At 42.4% G+C, this 19482-nt stretch overlaps 1 protein-coding gene across 2 annotated transcripts in view; it reads right to left on the reverse strand.

Moving 5' to 3' along the window:
* The window catches only part of osbpl3b (oxysterol binding protein-like 3b), a 113438-nt gene that overhangs the window by 40333 nt on the left and 53623 nt on the right, over window positions 1-19482 (reverse strand). For both annotated transcript variants that reach the window (XM_083761316.1, XM_083761317.1), the window contains 4 exons: window positions 14402-14455; window positions 11167-11280; window positions 4782-4949; window positions 3234-3357 (listed from right to left, as the gene is read on the reverse strand). In XM_083761316.1, the coding sequence (XP_083617442.1) occupies window positions 3234-3357; window positions 4782-4949; window positions 11167-11280; window positions 14402-14455 (460 nt within the window). The remainder of the gene's footprint in view (window positions 1-3233; window positions 3358-4781; window positions 4950-11166; window positions 11281-14401; window positions 14456-19482) is intronic.

The raw sequence follows: 19482 nt of genomic DNA on the forward strand, positions 1-19482 counted from the left end.
GTAGCCTATGTTATGACATGAAACACCTTGAACCACTTCATTTGCAGTTGATGGACTTCAAAGAGTATACTGTATGCACTACACACGGCATAAGCAGGAAACCTCAAGGGCATCCATCCTGGCGGCCTGGCCAGGCTTTTGATCTGTGCGGCGTTTCACCATCTCTCTCTCTCCCTTTGATGTACTGCATCTTTCCACCGAATGCGTCCCATAAAAGCACACGTGCATAAACAGTTCAACAGCAGCAGGCCGTTACTGGACCCTTCAAACATAGAGAACATGGGGGCGGCGGTGGCTCAGGGGTAGAGTGACCGGATGGGGGGGTTCCCAGTTCGAACCCGGGCTACCCCAGAGTTATAGTGTCGAATTGTCTTTGAGCAAGACTCTGAACCCCCTAATTGCTCCCGATGTGCATGTTGGTGCCTTGCATGGTTTCCCCCGGCATCGGTGTGTGAGTGTGTGTGTGAATGGAATGGGTGAATGGAATGCACGGATAAAGGCGCTATATAAATGCACCATTTACCATTTATAGACGGTGGACTTCCACCTTGGTTTCAGTGTTTCAACCTCTTAAGCTCTATACTGGTGTATGTTTTTTATTTGTATTTGTTTTTGACCGGTGCTAATCGTGACTGTGTGTTTGGGTGTCTATTAACAGCGGTGGAAAATGCAAGATAGATGTATTCTGTTACAAGTAGAGGTCCCGTATTCAAAATGTAAGTATGTAAGTATAACAGCATCAACATTTACCTAAAGTACTAAAAGTAGAAGTACAAAACCTTTTGAAAATAGCAGATCTATCAAGCTCACAATGTGAGCTTGTACTGTACTGTAGATCAGCTATTTTCAAATGGTCAAAATGTATATAGGGTTGGAGTGATTAATGTATGATTTCTAATCAAAATTAAAATCTCCAAAGTAACTATAGTAACTATAAAGTTTTCAAATAATTGTAGTGGAGTAAAACAAAAAGGTAGAAGTAGGAGTAGAAGTAAAAGTATTGGAAATTGGAAATTCACAAGTACAAATACCTCAATTGTACTTAAGTAAATGTACTTAGTTGCTTCCCACCACTGACTGTGCTATACTGTACATTATCATCATACTTCATACACAAAAGCAAAACAGTTGTATGTCAACTTGTGAGGTTCAAGACTTGTCCATGAAAATGTCTTTGTCGCTAAACTCAATGAATGCTAAGTAATACACGATGACGCGTCAATGTCAAGAATTTCGACAGAAAAGTGACGTAGGTTCTCAAGAAGAGGAAGTGTACCAAATTGCCTGGTTGAGCCATGATAATTGTCTCCACCAGGCCGAAGGCATGTGGGGAGAGTATGTTTTGCACTCCGTCCGTCCGTGTGTCCGTACGTCCGTGTGTCCGTGTGTCCGTCCGTCCGTCCGTCCGTTAGCAGCTAATCTCGGCAACCGTTAACCCGGTCCATGCCACATTTTGCACACACACTCCCTGGATGCCAACGATGAACCTCTGCCCCAAACTTTCCAGAACGGCCTGTTATAGCGCCACCAGGAGGCCGCTTTGTGCAAAACAAGTTTTAACAAGTACACCTACAGATTTTGTCCAAACATCACGCAAATTGGTACACAGTCTCTCTAGAGCCATTCAACCAAACCGCCCTTTCAGATTTCTCACACTCCATCCTGATTGGTTAAGATTGGCTTCCAAAGTTCACAGGAGTGCTCAGTTTAAAACAGAATGCTGCAAATCATGAACACATCGCGTGATTTCCGTGAAATTGTGCACCCACATTCCCACTAGGCCAAGGACGAAATGCCACATGAACAATTTCAACTCAGCCTCAAGGTGGCGCTATAACTGGCCAAAAAGTGTTTTTACCTCTAACTGCACAATCTGTGGATAACTTTGTATGCCAACTCCCTAGAGGCCAAGGAAAAACCTTTGCCTGGAATCTTTCACATCTGCTCTTTATAGCGCCACCAGGAGGCCGACATATGTAAAACACATTTTCTATTATTACTCCTTCAGATTTTATCCAAATTTCTCGCAAATCGGTACACATGATCTCCATAGTCATGTGATCAAGACAGGTTTGTTTGATTTCTCATATTCCATCCTGATTGGCCACGATTGGCTCCTACAGTTTTCAGGAGTAGCAAATGGCCACAACTCCTCAACGCAGCGTCCGATTGCGATGAAACTGTGCACGCATATTCCCACTAGGCTGAGGAAGAATCCTGGTGGAGACCTGTGCCGATTGGCACTTTATCTAGTTAGGAAATGTGCCTCTTTGATGGCATGTGTCGATGTGTCATAATGAATAATAAATAATCATGATAAAAGCCACCGCTCACTTCACATACACCATGCAGCCATCCCTCACGAGTGTGATCTTTACATAAAAATGCCTATAATGCCATGCTCAAAATAGAGCATGTTTTGACATCTATGTAGCAATCTATGAGAATGGTGGTACTGTACAAAAATGGGGACTATACTGCAGCACAATAAATGCAATAGCAATGATGATTTTGTAGTTTGTTTTCCACTTCAGTTTAAAAACTACAGCAGGGTAAAAACATGGCAGACTACATAACACCACAATTTAGGCACTTAATCCAGAGCGATTCATAGAAAGCAAGAACAACACATGGCAATACATCAAATACATACAAAATAGTCATCAAGAATCATCTAAGCTAAGAACCTAACGTCTGTCTAACAGTAGAGCTGTTGCCCCCGCAACCCGACTACAGACAAGCGGTTGAAGAAGGATGGATAGAAAACAAGCATAATACCAGCCCCTTGCTACAGTGTGATAATGAACGTCCCAGGGCTCTGAGAATCACCGGTATGTGTGCAGAGTCAGAGTACCACTTAATCTCAACAACCCCATTTGGATGTTGGCCAGCGGCCAGTGTGTCTGTCAAGTCTTTCTCCTTCGCTGCCCGTAGGTTCCCCGTCTAAAATATAATCTAAAGCTAACCTTGCGTGACCACCAGACCTTCCCCCTCGGAGAAAAGCGTGCTCTGTGTTCCAAAACAAATTGCCCGTGTGATTGATTCTGGTAAGGTGGTTCCGGTTTTTCGGCGTTTGTTTGTTTAGTCTCACCAGTCGAGTTAGAATAAAAGATGGATAGACCAAACAAACTATTCCACAAAGTAGGCCTACTTAAAGATGGAGTATTCTGAAACTGGGATGTGCATATATCGTTTTCCTGCTTTACTGCTTTCCTGCTTTACAGGCTTCTCACCTTCGGAGCACTTGTCCATGTCATCCGAATACTGCAGCCAGGCGGCTACCTTAGCCTGACTGTTACAGCTCCCAGGGAGGGTTCCCGCACCGTGAACAGATGGCTGCCTGGCGAGAGACATGCGCTGCAATCGACAGAAAACACAAGGAGAAGGTCAATTCAGTAACAGCCCTTCTCTGCCCATTACAGAGAAACGCCAGCAAAAGGTCTGGCCTTGGAAGAAAATGTACGGTAGATAAAAGATGAACGTGTCAGAAGTAAACAACATAACCTTCGACATCAACGCGTGTCCACTTAAGTGTTAAAGCCAGTGCCACTGGGGGTCTCTTTTTAACAAAACATGTTTACATGCCATCTGGTGGCTAATGAACCAAACAAAATCTCAGAAGTATGACCCACTTTTAGGCCAGTGCAATAGAGCATGCTTTTGCCTTTTTTTTAAACCTTACCCATTTTAACCAAATACATACATGCATACAACAACACCAACATACATACATACATACATACAACAACACCAACATACATACAACAACACCAACATACATACTGTACATAGCCGATCGCAGTACTTGCGCGCTCTACTTGCGCAAGTAATACCATTCGTGTGAACTGAAAGGGCAGGCCTGGCTTAACAGTGGAACAGTGGAATCACATGAAGCGTCCGCGCATGGGGCCTTTTGATTTGGTGTAGCGCCAGGGCCCTCGGAGGGGTTGATTCGGTACTGAGGGCAGTATTTATTATATCAGCCAGATGATGTCTTACATTGTCATTTACTGCCCTAAACAAACATTAAAGTCCTGCGACTTACCTGGCACAAATTACATCACAATTTACCCTAAAAAAACATATTATGTAGACTTGGCTGGCACGAATTACATCATTTACAATAATTGACAAAATAAGGATTCCAGCCACTTTGTGCAACTTGGACGACCTCTTTATTAGATTATTTCAGCATATGACCTTCATCAGAGTCGGACGTACGCATTCATTTGAACCTGGGACACCGGATGAATGCTATTGACTCTAATAGAGTAGAAAGTACATTCTTATTTTGCTCATCCAAATTGCAATCACATTGGTTTAATCAGGTCTAAACACATGGGATAAACACATTCCTACTGTAGGAGGTTTGAAATGGGTCGCTCCGGTTCTGTCTCTATCCTGTTTATTACTCTATGGTATACACGTCCGAGGCACCCCGTGGTTTTAATTGAGTATCATACGTGTTAAGTATTGTGTTAAAATGGGTAAGGTTTAAAAAAGGCAAAAGCATGCTCTATTGCACTGGCCTAAAAGTGGGTCCTTAAAAACTGCTTCAACTTCTGAGATTTTGTATGTATGTATGTAATGTATGTATGTATGTAAGAATGGTGGTCCCTGGCTGTCGATGGTGACGTAACCAAGGTACGTTTCAAGGTCAATAACGGGTATAAAGGACTTAGAACGCAGTTGTAATAGACATTAGTTAGTAGCAGTACTTGCGCGCTCTGCTTGCAAGGCGCAAGTTGGCACCTCGACAGAGTGCATTTCTAGTTTTTTACCTTCCTCATGGCGGCGCTGTCCCCCACAGTGGGAGAGCCTGGGGCAGTGTAGTGGGGAGTGTAGTAGTAGGACTTGTCGGTGGGATACACAGCCATCTCATTCTGCCGAAACAGCCTGTGGTGACGCAGCTGGGCCACCCATTCATCAAACAGCTCCTGAGACTTGATCTGCAGGGGAAAAATATACTATGAATAATAGCAGGCACAAACTGGCATGGAAAATCGGCCCTGGCATTATTTGTGGTCTTCGCCAGCTCAAAGACAGCCCAATGACGGCCCAAAGACGGCATTATTTTCTTTTTTAAAATTCATTTTCTTGTTGTTTCGGCTCTTCACTGGCCCAAAGACAGCCCAAAGAACACCCAAAGACTAGTTTATGTCTGTTTTTTTATAAATTGTTCTTTTGGCACAGCTGCAGCCCCAAACTGCCCAGCCCTTCTGGCATGTGTGTGTGTGTGTGTGTGTGTGTGTGTGTGTGTGTGTGTGTGTGTGTGTGTGTGTGTGTGTGTGCGCTCGCGTGCTTATTGCAGCAATGAAAAGAGACAACGGTGAATAACCTCCTCAGGACTTCAATAAACAATGTTTATAAATTGTTGACAAATAAATTGGGTCCATGACTGAGATCATGAGGATACGGCCTTGAGACTACAACACTGATTAATGGTAGTCCACACTATCAGAGTTCATTTCCATACAAATTGTGAAAGCAAGCAGCCGTACTGTATGCGCTCTATAGAGAGAACTAACAATTCACTCAAAATACTGCTGCTCTGGCATGTTGTTCAGCCAATTGTCTACAAGATAAGAAGTAATGTATGGCTCGGGCTATCACCCATGCTGCGTCCTTAAAAGACGAACATCCCACACAAAAAAATAAGATTCATAAAAATACCTAGACAAACAGAAAAATAAATGGAATGTATCAATAAAAGCTAAAGGTCCACACAAATCCCTTTAAGTGAAGCGATTTAAGTAAAGAGATTTGTGCTGGTCGTTTTATTTTATAGACGTTTGTTTTTTTGCTTGTCTAGGTGTTTTTAGGAAATGCAACAATTCAACAAATCCATCCATCCATCCATCCATCCATCAATCTTCAACCGCTTGATCTACACCAGAGTGCTCCAGACTTCCCTCTCCAGAGCAACATTAGTGACTTCCTCCTGCAATTTTTAAAAAATCGTGAAAATGTGGCGCTAATCTTTGAATATATAATATATTCTTTCAGAGCAAACTTTTTGCCTTTATTGATAGTTTCAAGTGAAGACAGGAAAGAGGGAGACTGGGAGAGAGAGAAGGGGAGAGACACGCAGCAAAGGTCGTCATGAACGGGACTCAAACACGCTGTCAGAGCCTAAATGTGGCATGCGCCTGGACCACTAGGCCAGCGGGCGCCCCAGAGTGAACGTTTTCAACTCAAATCTTTGCTTCTGGGAGGTCCCTGGAACAACATATTTTCAGATGGGGGTCCGCGGCCAAATACAGATAATTCTGGGGGTCCTTGACATGAAAAAGGTTGAGCAAGGTTGACATAGAAACAGAAACCTTTTTTTTTATCTGCCTCAGGTCTTAAAAAAACAATACACAGTAAAGGTCACTACACCCTCAGCAGGCAGTATGGTTGTTATTTAAGTCAAAACTCCTTATCTGAAGAATGAAATGCTCTCGCTTGTGGATTTGTACTGCCAAGAGCTAATTAAATGATATAATCTATTTTTTTTCCTTCTTGCCAGGCATCAACTGAAACTAAATTGATTTAAGTCTTTTGCCGGCAGCGTGGAGGCTAATGAGGTTAAAGACGAGCTGTGTCGAATGGTATTATTCTTGACTTTCCCTCCTGCTCTGACACAGATTATGTTCGTCCTCAGTTTTGGAGAAAGTACTGAAATGTTTTGCTTAAAGCTGCTATAAGCAATAATATGTCACAATTCAACGATTTATTCAGACAGCCAATGTAGACTCTGTGACACATCTAGGGGCCACAATCTGCATAGCCTCGGTCCCAGGCTTACTTATCCGTGAAGCCTGGTCACAACGTAAGGCAGCGAAGCTATCCTCCATCTATGATTAGCATTCAAGACAAGGCGGTTGTCACACCATTTTACAAACCTTTGCATCTCTGAATAGTATAGTCAGAAATATTGCTAGTGTATGGTAAAAAAACAAATGACTGACACGACCTTGCAACCTCCTGTGCTCAAGGTTCTACAGTATGTTCTTCTGAGAGAGTTCCATTATCACTGAACTGTGGTTTACGATGGGTTAATAATGATGAGTGGGTGGACATTAAGGTAATTCCCATCCCCTGGTATGCGAGTGTGTGCATGCGTGCCTTCGACTCACCAGGCTGAGGCTATGGCATTCTCCTCCTTATTGGCTAGATGCCTGATAGTGTTTGTTGGATAATAGGCAACACCCACACCCACACCCACACTCACACACGCTGGGTGGAGGATGTTATGTCACATCTTAAACTTGAACAGCTTAATTATACAATCAGGGGCTCCACCCAGAAATAATATGTTAAAGATGGAGTGCCGTGATTTCTTTCCACACTTAAACATGATCATCAGGTGTATTTAGGTGTATATGAGGTATAATTCGTTCAAAAAAGTGTACAGTATTTGTTAAAATGATGGTTTTATGTGGACACACCCACCAGTTCATTAGGTATGCGTGAGTTTAACCGTAGCACCACCCACCTAATCCAGTCCCTCCGCCTCCTCCTTTAAGACCACCCACTTGTCCTAGTCCCTCCCCCTCCTTATAAAAGGACAGCCCATGGCTCTGCCCTTTTGTTTACAAAATGACAAATTGGTGTCTGTAATGTAAAAAAAGGTTATAAGTGAACACTTCCCATATTTCTGAGATATCGTATAAGCACCATTATGCACTTATACTGCCACCATCCATGTATAGGCATATAATCCACGCATCCATACCATATCAGATCTGTTTTTTCAGATGTTTTATAATCATTTATTTATTTCCTCCAATTATATTGACCCTATTGTCGCAATCAGCTCAGCTCATCATCCAATTAAATCATAGTTTAACAGCAGAAACAATTAGTTTGATAGATCATTTAGCCTACAATATATTGTAGGCTATTGATTTCCTCCAGCTAAGCACCCTGGCATTAAAACTGTCCTTTATCTGACTGCATTGAGTTTCAGCAAAAGTCGCCAGATTTAAAGAAACAAGCGGCCAGGTCCACAAAAATAAGTCACAGAAATTGCCGTGAATATTTATGAAAACGTTTCAACAACACCAATCCTTTTAACAACATATTAATCTGAGGGTCCTTCACATGAACCATTGGTCAAGTCAACCACATCTCCCCTGAAAGTTACTTATATGAAAACAAGCCCAAGTCGCTTGTAATAGCCAGACATGGCAACATGACTTCCAGCGCGACACAACATACTTCTAATTCTTGACTTTACAGCCTTGTATAAGTATTAGGACCTACATATTGACTACAACAGCCAACAAGAATGCACACTGTGACACTACACTCTGTATCAAAGCCCGACCACTGTGATTATAAAAGAAACAACCTACTCCTTGAGAAGAGAATGAGCAACTATACAGCAGAGCAGGTAGGCTGCCTATAAGGCTGGTTTGTTGTGGTTTCCTTGATTAATCCTGAGGACCCGATGTGAACATTTACTTGCTTCCAATCTAACGAAAAACAGTCTGCTCTGCTGTGAACTGGTAATGTGTGAAATGACTGTTTGAAAATCTGCCACACAGTTAGACACAGAGCAGCAAACTGTCTGGCTGCGCCGTTCAGTTCACACGTGTGTATGTGGCAGGCAGCTCCGCCCACAGAGGTTGTCGTATTTAAAAAATATGTATAGAGGGGGAGGTGCGTGTGTGCGTGCAATTTTTTTACGTCACACTATCCGTGTTTACTTCATTGGCCCGTTTGACCGTCAAGGGTTCAGCCTCCAGTAAGAAACCCAAAATACAAAGTTATTACACCATTGGACATAAAAACTACTCCAGGGTGTCTAATGAAGTACTGTCACCCCATAGACGCATGAAAAGCTGGAAAAATACAAAAAATGTGGCACTCCATCTTTAAGAGTCTCGCAAACCGTTTCTGTCCTATTTTGAGGAAGTGTATTCTACCATTGCAACATAACCACTAGCCCCCCACCCCCTCCCAGTTATAGTTAAACTATTTATCTGTATTTTACAGTTCTTTTGACATTCAATTTAATCTCTCTCTCCATTCAATTCTTCCTTTTCATTTTATCTTCACTTATTTTTCCCTTTTGTTTTCTGCACATCAGGAGCAATTAGGGGTTCAGTGTCTTGCTCAAGGACACTTCGACACTAACTCTGGGGGAGCCTGGGTTCCAACTGGCAACCTTGCGGAATCCGGTCACTCTACTACCCCTACACTCTACAGACAGTATAGGCTGACAGGAAATGGGGAGAGAGATGGGTGAGTGACATGCAGTAAAGGCCGTCGGGAGCGGGCAGACAGCTTCAAGTTCCTTGAAGTGTTTTGCTTCCAGCACAGATGTTTTGACACATGAAGGCTGTCAAAACATCTGTGCTGGAAGCAAAACACTGTTGCTACAGTGAAAAAAGCACAGCAGCGGCTGTACTTTATTACGATGCTGAAGAAGGACGTACTTGGTCCTCAAGCCCCTTACTCTGGCCTACAGAGGACTCGTTGAAAGCATTCCTCACCAGTGGTATCACGGTGTGGTTTGGAAACACTACCCAAAGCGGAGAGGAAATCGCTGCAGCGAGTTGTCAAACGTGCGGAGAGAATTATTGGATTAAATCTCCCTGCCATGGACACAATCTACACACAGCAATGTACTGTAGGAGGAGAGCACAGAGCATCCTTAAGGATCTACCAGGGGTGTCGAACTCAACTTGGGGCGAGGGCCGCATTGGTCAAAAGGTCACTTGATGGGGGCCACAACCTGTTGCGCATGCACGCTCGATGTCTCAGTCAGTCACTGCTATAATATCTATCTATCTATCTATCTATCTATGTATGTATGTTCAGACCCAGCCAGCCAGCCAGCCAGCAAACCACACACATAGTGCTCAGACCCAGCCAGCCAGCAAGCCACACACATAGTGCTCAGACCCAGCCAGCCACACACATAGCTCTGTAAGGGAGTGGTTGCACCACTCAAAAAATCTTACAAAAAACTGAAGAGGCTACTGGAGATTGAAGAACCTGATTTGGACATGAACTGATGCAGGACAATTTCACTATGACAGAAAGAGAAGATGGGTCTGGCCACATTCATTCACCCCATAATCTCAGTGGAAATTGAGGAATATGTTGACAATAGTCGACAGCTCTGCCGATTAATAATCGATTCATTGAACCCACCCCCCATATTAATCAATATCAGATAAAACGTATAAGATTTTATATTATGCACATGCCATGATCACATAACCATTATATGTTGAGTGCATGCTTTGATGGTTACAGTTTTATAATCAGTTTTGATGAGTAAACCTTTGTGGAGATCTTCTCAGTTCTCATTGTATGCTAGTTACTGCCATTCAGGATGGAAAATGAAATCCATTTGGATTTGGGGAGAAGTAGTTTCATAAGGGGCTGGTATGAAGTACTTGATATAAATAGAACATGTTCAGTTCACTAGTCTACACTCTACTCTACACCTGCCTTCATTTCATCTGATTGTCTGTCTGGCAGGCACTTAACAAGCGATCGTTAACTGTGTCTGTTAGAGAGAGGGGCAGAGAAGAGTGGCTTTGCTCAACTTGATTTATACTTATATTCTCCACTCTGATGAAGGTACATGTTCGATATATCATGCAGCCTTACTTATTAGCCTATATTTTAGCCGCATGCGGCCCGCGGATCACCAGTTTGACACCCCTGATCTACACCATCTTGCTCACTCTCTGTGAGCCTGATGACCTGAGACACCACCGGCCAGAGAGCATATCTCCACCCACACAACACGCTTCTCTAACAGTTTTTTCCCTGCTACTGTGCGACTAGTAGCCCAGGACATTAGGGACGGAAATCAATATGATAGATGAACTGAATCATGAAAGATGAACTGAATTATGCACAGTTTTTAGGCAGATTATAAAGCACTTTATTTGATAGACGACCTGAATATGCATTGTTTTTAGGTAGACTATGAAGCACTTCTAGGATTGTATGTTCTATGTTTCTTTTCTCACCTGTCCCTCCCTTTTTTGTAATGCTGACCCTGGGAGCTGCACTCCAAGATTTCCTATATGCACTTGTGCAAATGGCAAATAAAGTCTATTCTATTTTATTCTATTCTTTGTAGCGGTTATGTGTTTTTCTGTGTTTATGTATGTTTTTTTTTTTTTTATTCAATACAAATATTTGAATAATAACCTTGATGTGATAGATGTTGTCTTCAGCATCCAGATCAATGCAGTTGGATTTCTTCTTGATGGCCATGACAGCGAGGCCCACGTCGATGCAGCCATGGAACTTCCCTTTCTCCATCTAGGGTGGCAGAATGAAGAATCAATGACACAGCAAAGCAGGGGTCATCATAACGTGTCAACAACAAAATAAGTCTGTGACAAAAATAAATAAAAATAAAAGTACAGAGACAGTTTTGAAAAATTGTATGCACAAGCCAACATAAATTAATAAAAACGTAAATTTGTGTGTAATGATGATGTCAAGATGGCACTTGACATCAAACTTTTTAAAGTTTACTGTACGCCGCTGTAAGTCCACTTGTGGTGCAGCTACAGTAAATATCTAATACGTTGCGGGTGGCATATAATGATGCTCTCAGAATCCTGCTGAGGCTCCAGAGGTGGAGAACATTAAGTGCCAGCCAACTGATTTGTACACAGTGGTGTTCCCACTCTTAAGGAATGCTGTCCTCCAGAATGTAATGTTCAGCTTTAGGACGAGGTTGAAAGATTAATTATAATGACAATGAGCATGCCTAAGAAGAGCAGCATCTGGTACTCCTGTTTCTGTATGATATATTTATATATATATATATATATATATATATATATATATATATATATATATATATATAATTTATTTTTTAAGAATGTTGTTATGGAATTCTACCAAGTCTTCTTGGACCTTTGCCCCGAATAATACACTGTATATAAAAGAGAAATGGGAGGCTGAATTAGGTATAGAAGTAACGCCGGATACGTGGGAGGAGGTATGTAGTGAAGCGCGCCTGGTAACCAACTCGAATACATGGAGAGAATTTTAATGGAAAGTAATATCTAGATTTTTCAGGACTAGATGCTGGAGGGGATGTGGAGCACATATTGGGAATCATACTCATATATTCTGGACATGCCCCAAATTGAGACCATTCTGGAGGGAGGTATCTGAAGCATTAAAATAAGTTTTCGGTCAAAACATTCCGGAGGATCCCGTAGTAATGTTGTTGGGAATGATAAGGTCTGGAGGGTAGAGCCAAAATATATTAATTTTATTATGTGCTGCTTACAGCGGCCATCAAATGCATTACAATTAAATGGCTAAAACCAGCCACACCAACATATAGTATGTGGGTGGAAAAAATATGGGACATTTACCAGATGGAACAGATTACATATGCCCTGAGGCTTCAACCAAACATAATTAGTAAACGATGGAGTCCTGTACTGCCTTTACTAATGAGGTAGCAGGTATCTAAAAAAAAAAAAGAATGTTGTCATGTTCTCATTTTGTTCACGTAATTTGTTATGAAAGTGCATAGTGCACTACTGCTACTTATAAGAACCAATTACTGAAATGCCAGTCTCCAGCTTTCCTTCAGATTAGCAAGGACACCGGTTTAATTATTGCACAAATGCATAGCAAATTGGTGTCTAGAAAATGAGGCACATTATGAATCGACTAATAATGTAGATTTAGGCATACTGTATATGTTTTGTGATGCTAAACCATATGCACTTTATACCTTGTACTTTGTTTCTTGTATGTTTGTTTTTATACGCCTCGTCTTGTAATCTACCTGTAATGTTTTGTGTGGGGACTGCGGATGAAATTTTGCATCTTTGCTATTTCCGTTCTATTTACTTTGCCTTTATTTGTAATGTTCATGAATATGCTTTGTCCCGTCAAGATTAACAAAAAGTAAAGTAAAGTCAAATAGTATTATTGACTGCTCATTAATTTTGTATGCTATGGCAAAAAAAAAATTGCATTGCAGAAATGCCCATCACAAGTCAGCATGGTAATGAAAAGATGAGCCCCACAGCAAAGTCCAGAGGTATCATTTGACCACTATCAAAATAACAGATCTACAAGCTGAAGATTGTATAAAATAGGGCTTAAAACCATTAACTTTCCAAGTTAAATCAATCAATCAATCAATCAATCAATCAATCAATCGTGTATCCAAAAGCAACATAATGCAACAGCACATAACTGTCCTAATAACATACTGAGTAGCGGAGGTTTTCTTTTTTATTGAATTGATTTATTTATTGATTGATTGAATACTTAATTAACAGTTTGCAAAAAAGGTACAGTGGTACAGATTTATACAAAAGGATGCTTAACGGACAACCCCCAAATAGCCCAGGGCATATTTCCATTGAGGTCCTGTCTGTGTATTTGAATCATCAAGATGTGTATTAAATTCACATAGAGAACAAAACAAGAAGATTGCGATGCTGGAACCAGGCAGCATCACTATCATGTTATCAAATCAGACCAGAGCGCTCCAAGAATAATGTGATGTGGTGGGCTGTTCTTGAGTCAGCCAGCAGCGCAATACAAAGGTTATTATAACCATAAATATCGACAAGACAAAAACACTGTATGCCTGCCTGCATTCTGCAGCACTTAAAAAACCTTCATGTAGATGGATTTATATATATAGAGGGAGAAATAGAGAGGGAGGGAGGAGAGGGAGAGAGAAAGAGACTACATAGGGCTCTATTTTCGTCCGTGCTAAACTCCTTATCCCTAAACTGCTTTTTTTTTTACTATTTTGAAAAACATTTTTGAATAGTTCAAATAGCCAATCTACAAGCTCACAACGTGAGCCTTTATCCAAGGCGCTTTACATAGATTGTGCATTGCATTCACCCCTTCACACACCCATTCATACACTTGTGCGGTGGCGGAAACCATGCAAGGCACCAACCTGCACATCAGGAGCAATTAGGGGTTCAGTGTCTTGCTCAAGGACACTTCGACACTAACTCTGGGGGAGCCCGGGTTCGAACTGGCAACCTTGCGGTTACCATCCGGTTACCATCCGGCCACTCTACCCCTGATCCAGCCATATAGGGATAAGCGGTAAGGGGTGGCGCAAGATATAGATCTGTACTTTGCCAACGGTAATAGACAGTTTGTGTCTCTGGATGCCTTATATGTGATAACGTGGACTTGCCCTAATGACACACATTTTGATGCGACTCCAAGGGAGGCATCTTTTTGGTTTGTGAAACAACTGCCCATTTAAGTAATCCTCAGATGAAAAACAGCCGGCAAGCATAGCATGACGCCGACGTTTTGCGTAAAGTGTGACTGATGAGGCCGAAGTAACCTTCGACCCAGCGGAACCCAGCAGGGAAGTAACCTAGACCCAGCGGAACCCAGCAGGGAAGGGAACATGGATACTCACGTCAGCACTGCACTTGCTGTACTTCAGGATGCCCTTTTCCAGGAAGAAGTATCTCTGTTTGAAGGAAGGACGGACAGACAGACAGACAGTTAGAGGCACAAAGAGCTACGTGGGTGTATAGATAAGATTAATTGATGGAGACAGGAGGCGAGAGAGAGAGAGAGAGAGAGAGAGAGAGAGAGAGAGAGAGAGAGAGACAGAGACAGAGGCAGAAGTTAGGGTGATTTGTATCTCCCCCTCTGGAGACGGCGTGATGAGGACATTCGTGATGGATTAATCGCCCTGATGTTTTGTACGTCGGTGGGCGATACATCACCCGTGACTGTCCCCTTCCCATTAATCCTGTGGATATTACCCTTCCTCTCCTTTGTTTCTTATCTCTCTTCCCCACCCCTCTCTCTCTCTCTGACCTAGTATGAATATCTTTGAATATTTAATTTGAACTGCACATGATGCATTACTCCATTTACATTCTCATTCTCTCTCACTCATCATGAACAAGGCTGCAGAAATCCCCCGAGTGGAGTGAGCGAGTTCAGCAGGTCAATACCTTAGAGTGTTGACCTGCTCTCTGTACAGTGTGTGGGTCGACCAGGACCAGCAGGAGAGCACACATTAAGTATTACACCGTTGATTTTGAGATCGTTTTAATCGTCTATAAATCCCTTAATGTTCTCGCTCCCGACTAAATGTCTGACACGGTTTAATGGTTGTTACAAGAGGTCCATTCAGGTCTATTAAGTATTTATGTCCGACGTCATTTTGTAGTGCAACGTTACGTCCGGGTCCAAGTGGCACCAGCACCCGTCCGCATCTCATTGCGAATAGAATATCTAAACGCGTGAATCTTTTTACAATGACGTTATTTTTCAGAAAGGAAGCCATTGAGGGTTTAAATGGGTCTTAATGCTTCCAACTCGAGTAGAATTATTAATGTTTTGTACAAGTGTCCATGACAAAGAAAATATATGATGTGGAGACAATAAAGACTATTATTATCATTATTATTGAAGGTGGTAACAGTCCATTTGCTCAGTACAATATTTCGGGGGCATATTTAGAATGTGTGCAGGCTTGAGTATGTTGAATATAGTTTGCAATTAATGAGGATTTAGTTGACACAATAAAATAAAATGGCGATAGTATTCCGAGTGGGCCCGTCACAGCCAGATTTGGGAGAGCAGCAGCTTTGTTGTTGCGAGGAAAGCGGTAAAATGAGACTTTCGTGGTTGTTTTCGTATCAGACACAAAAGTAGAACCCGGAAGTATCTCTGGAGGGGGCGTGTTGTATTTTTTCTTACAGGGGTCCGTGGATTATTTCCTTATTTTCCTAATGTAGCATGAAATGAGTTGCGATTCCAGGCAAAGTCCATCATTTATTCAAACAAGGCATCTTCCATATAGTTACAACAGGTTACCAGCATAGCAAAGTCATCTCTCCATAGTATAGCACATTAAGGCCAGGCCAAGCCTGTCCATCATGGTCTCCACCGTTTTTCTAACTCCCCACACATCTCTTTATACATCTATATTTGCACTGGGTGTCCCCTTTGTCCCAGTGTGTGTGTGTGTGTGTGTGTGTGTGTGTGTGTGTGTGTGTGTGTGTGTGTGTGTGTGTGTGTGTGTGTGTGTGTGTGTGTCATAAAATGCATAGAGACAAACCGTGGCCTCCTACCAAAGAATGGCTCTGTCACTTATCAGTCAAACAGGAAGGTCAAAACCCCAGGTGGTCTATTTTGAGACCATAAAGATAATATCAGATCAAAGATCACTCCCCAAGAATTATCTTGAGAAATCAAATGATTTGAGAAATACAAATTGGAATGACTGTCTCTCAGCCATGGCTTTGATTGATATGCAAATAGACTTCAGTTCAAGGCACTGGTGGGAGATGCAGGGAGAAATGGCTTGCAGAAGTTAATGTTATATGTACAATTATGACTAACCAAGTAGTTATGAATATGCTATATGATTCATAGTACACCACAGGCGCTCACGTCACGGCTAAAATACTGAATAGGGCTGTTCACACCAAGCACTAGTCTATAGCAGGGGTTCTCAACCCGTGGGTCGCGACCCCACGGGGGGGGGGGGTTGCCAAATTATTTTGGGGGGTCCCCAAATGAAATTATTATTTTGTTTGCAACCGAATGGCTGGGAAATGGAAATGAAGAGTTTACATAGTATAGTACATGCATAAACTTTCCTTAATGATTATATCTGGTTTCAGTATTAATTGATGATATATTTTCTCTATTATTAAGGTTATTTTTGCAGTCAATTTGTATTGGGGGTGGGTAGGGGGGCAGGACGGGGGTCATGAGACATGGCCAAAGCATTTCCGGGGGTCCCCAGCCAAAAACGCCATTCACACTGAGCACGATAGCTATAAAACGATAATAACGGCTGTATGAATATGTAATTTTAAAAATCTTAAAATACCTCTGACCTTACCTCAAGTACAATATTGCCTTCTTGTAATTAATTATTCTGTCTACACATATTGTACATCGAATAGAAGGGCGAATAGGGGAAGGGGACCAACAGCACACGATCACGAACATGTGTCGCAAAGAATATGATTACTGGTAGAATCGCGGAAAGTTTTGTATATTTGGCGGAAGTTGTTGTAATTACCTGCACTACAATACCATATGTTGCGCTATGACGGGGAGAAGAAAAAAACTGTACAATGTCCGTAATGCAATTCCAATTGTTTTATCCGGCGAAGGAATGGTAGATTCGGCCAAGCCCCAAATTACCTGTATGTGTGTGTCTCAAAGAAAAAAAGAGTCAGATTATCCATAGCGATACTGTATCCTATAAAGTGTCTTTCAGGACTCTCTCGCTCTCTCCCCCTGGCCTCCGTGCGGGCTCTGACACACGAGGCTCACACAGCTGGGCCGGACTGCACTGGACAGCCTGTGTTTGGTGCCGCAGTGACAGTAAACAGTGGCACCGTGCCATTGTTTACGGTTCATCAGTGTGCCTGATGAGTGTGACTGATTCACTCCACTCTCATTTTGCTTCCCAGTAAGTGAGGAAAAAGCAGGGTCCTATTTGACTCATATTTACAAGCGTCAATTACGTACAGTAGGCAAGTCAGGAAGTGACTTGAGTTTTACATGGGAAGCCACTGGTATAGGGTAGCGAAGATTATTAAAAGTAAAACACGGTTAAGCAATAGACCGATTCACAGAGGGGTGCCCTGGGCGCGGCCATTACTGAGGTGTAATACATGGAGCAGGTGCTCTGTAGACCAGGTGTAGCTAATCAGTGCTGCTGCACTTAATGGTACACCCCAGGAAACCCTCTGTGAATCGGTCTATAGCCGCCCATCTTTTATCTAGTGTATTTCATCAAACGGAGTGACTGGGTCAACCTCAACAGACTCAGACTTCGCTCTGGAGCTAAGCTAAGTCCGCCACTGACCTCTGCGAATGCAGACTGTCGAACACATCATCGATGAATTAACCTTCAAATCACCACATTGAACTGGATGATGATACCACTTCCTGGCTGTGTAGCCCTTCTATACACGAACTATCTACTATCTTCTTATTATTTTATTATTAGTTTTGTTGCATTTTATTGTCTCTTGTTTATCCATTACCGTTCCGATACGGCATTTTTATGGCGATTATGCTACCGATTAATCGTGCATCCCTATAGTCGAAAGGCGAGCGCTCTACCCACTGAGCTATCCGGACATGTGCTACATGAATCAGGTGCATTTGATTGACTGATTACCAAACGTGTATACACTCGGAGTTCCCGCTATGTGTTTGCTGACCAGCAGGCCATCAATCAGTGGCCTGATTTATATATACTTGGTTGCGTGTGCAGTAAAAGATAACCGATGTACAAGCTCAAAGTGAGCTTGTAGATCGGCCATTGCTGGTACTGTTTACGGGACACTGGCATATAAATCAGTCTCTTAATGCATCTGAGGAAAGGCTGAGATGTGGCCAGGTCAGTGTCATCACTGGGGGGGGGGGGGGGGGGGGGGGGGGGAGCCTTTCAGGGAAAGTGGGGAGCCCCAGCTGTGTGGAATCGACCCACACACGTGCACACGCACACGCGCACACACACACACGCAGAGGTTACGCTGCAGGGTACGACGTAATTTATCCACTCACTCATTCAATTAATTTGAAACACAAAGTCAGCGGATTTATGGACTGTGTGTGTGTGTGTGTGTGTGTGTGTGTGTGTGTGTGTGTGTGTGTGTGTGTGTGTGATGTACAGTAAAGAGCACATGACTCATACAGATGCTACTGGCATTCAGAGAGGTCCTGGTGACTCAACCAGGTAGTAAGTACTGCATAGTATACTGCGTATAGGTCTAGGATTCTAGAACACAGAACAGTACCTTCAAAATGTATCTGCAACATTTAGAACCAATGAGCAACGTTATGATTAATTTAATGATTATTTAAAATGTAGGCATTTAGCGGATGTTCTTAATCCAGAGGGACAAGGTCAACACAAGGGAATACATCATAGAAACATTAATCTAGGATCATAGGTAAGCCAAGACCCTATTATCAGTCGAAATAATAATAATAATAATAATCTGTACATAAAACTATACTCACTACAGGATGGCAGGTCAACAATGAACTGGCATCTGTCTACATTATTCTTTTTTTTCATAAGCCTGCAAGGTCGTTGAGGCTAGGCAACAAACAAACAACGTTCCAAGGGCCACTAGGGGGCGCTCCGCAGGCCGTGTGCCACCAGTTGAATACCCCTGGATCACATTCACATACTGTACTATATATACTATACGCAAGAAAACATTTACCTTCAAAGTTGCCGTTAACTTAAATGTTACACTGGAAGTCAATGGGTTTGCCCAAATATGGAGATGCCTGATGTCACAGAATGCTGACATCATAGTTTGGCCTCCCAAGGATTTTGTGCCCGTTTCAGCCATCATGTAATAACACGCTGGCCTCCCCATAGTGTTCTCATTTTGTCAAGGTGCCTTTATTCCCCTAATCCTATTAGTGCAGTTGGATGGTTACATTTAGTTGTGGTTGCTTTCCATGGAATAATTGAAAGGTTTCGTCAAGGTT

Source organism: Protomyctophum parallelum (genome assembly GCF_964188405.1).
Source record: "Protomyctophum parallelum genome assembly, chromosome: 3".
NCBI classification, from domain to species: Eukaryota; Metazoa; Chordata; class Actinopteri; order Myctophiformes; family Myctophidae; genus Protomyctophum; species Protomyctophum parallelum.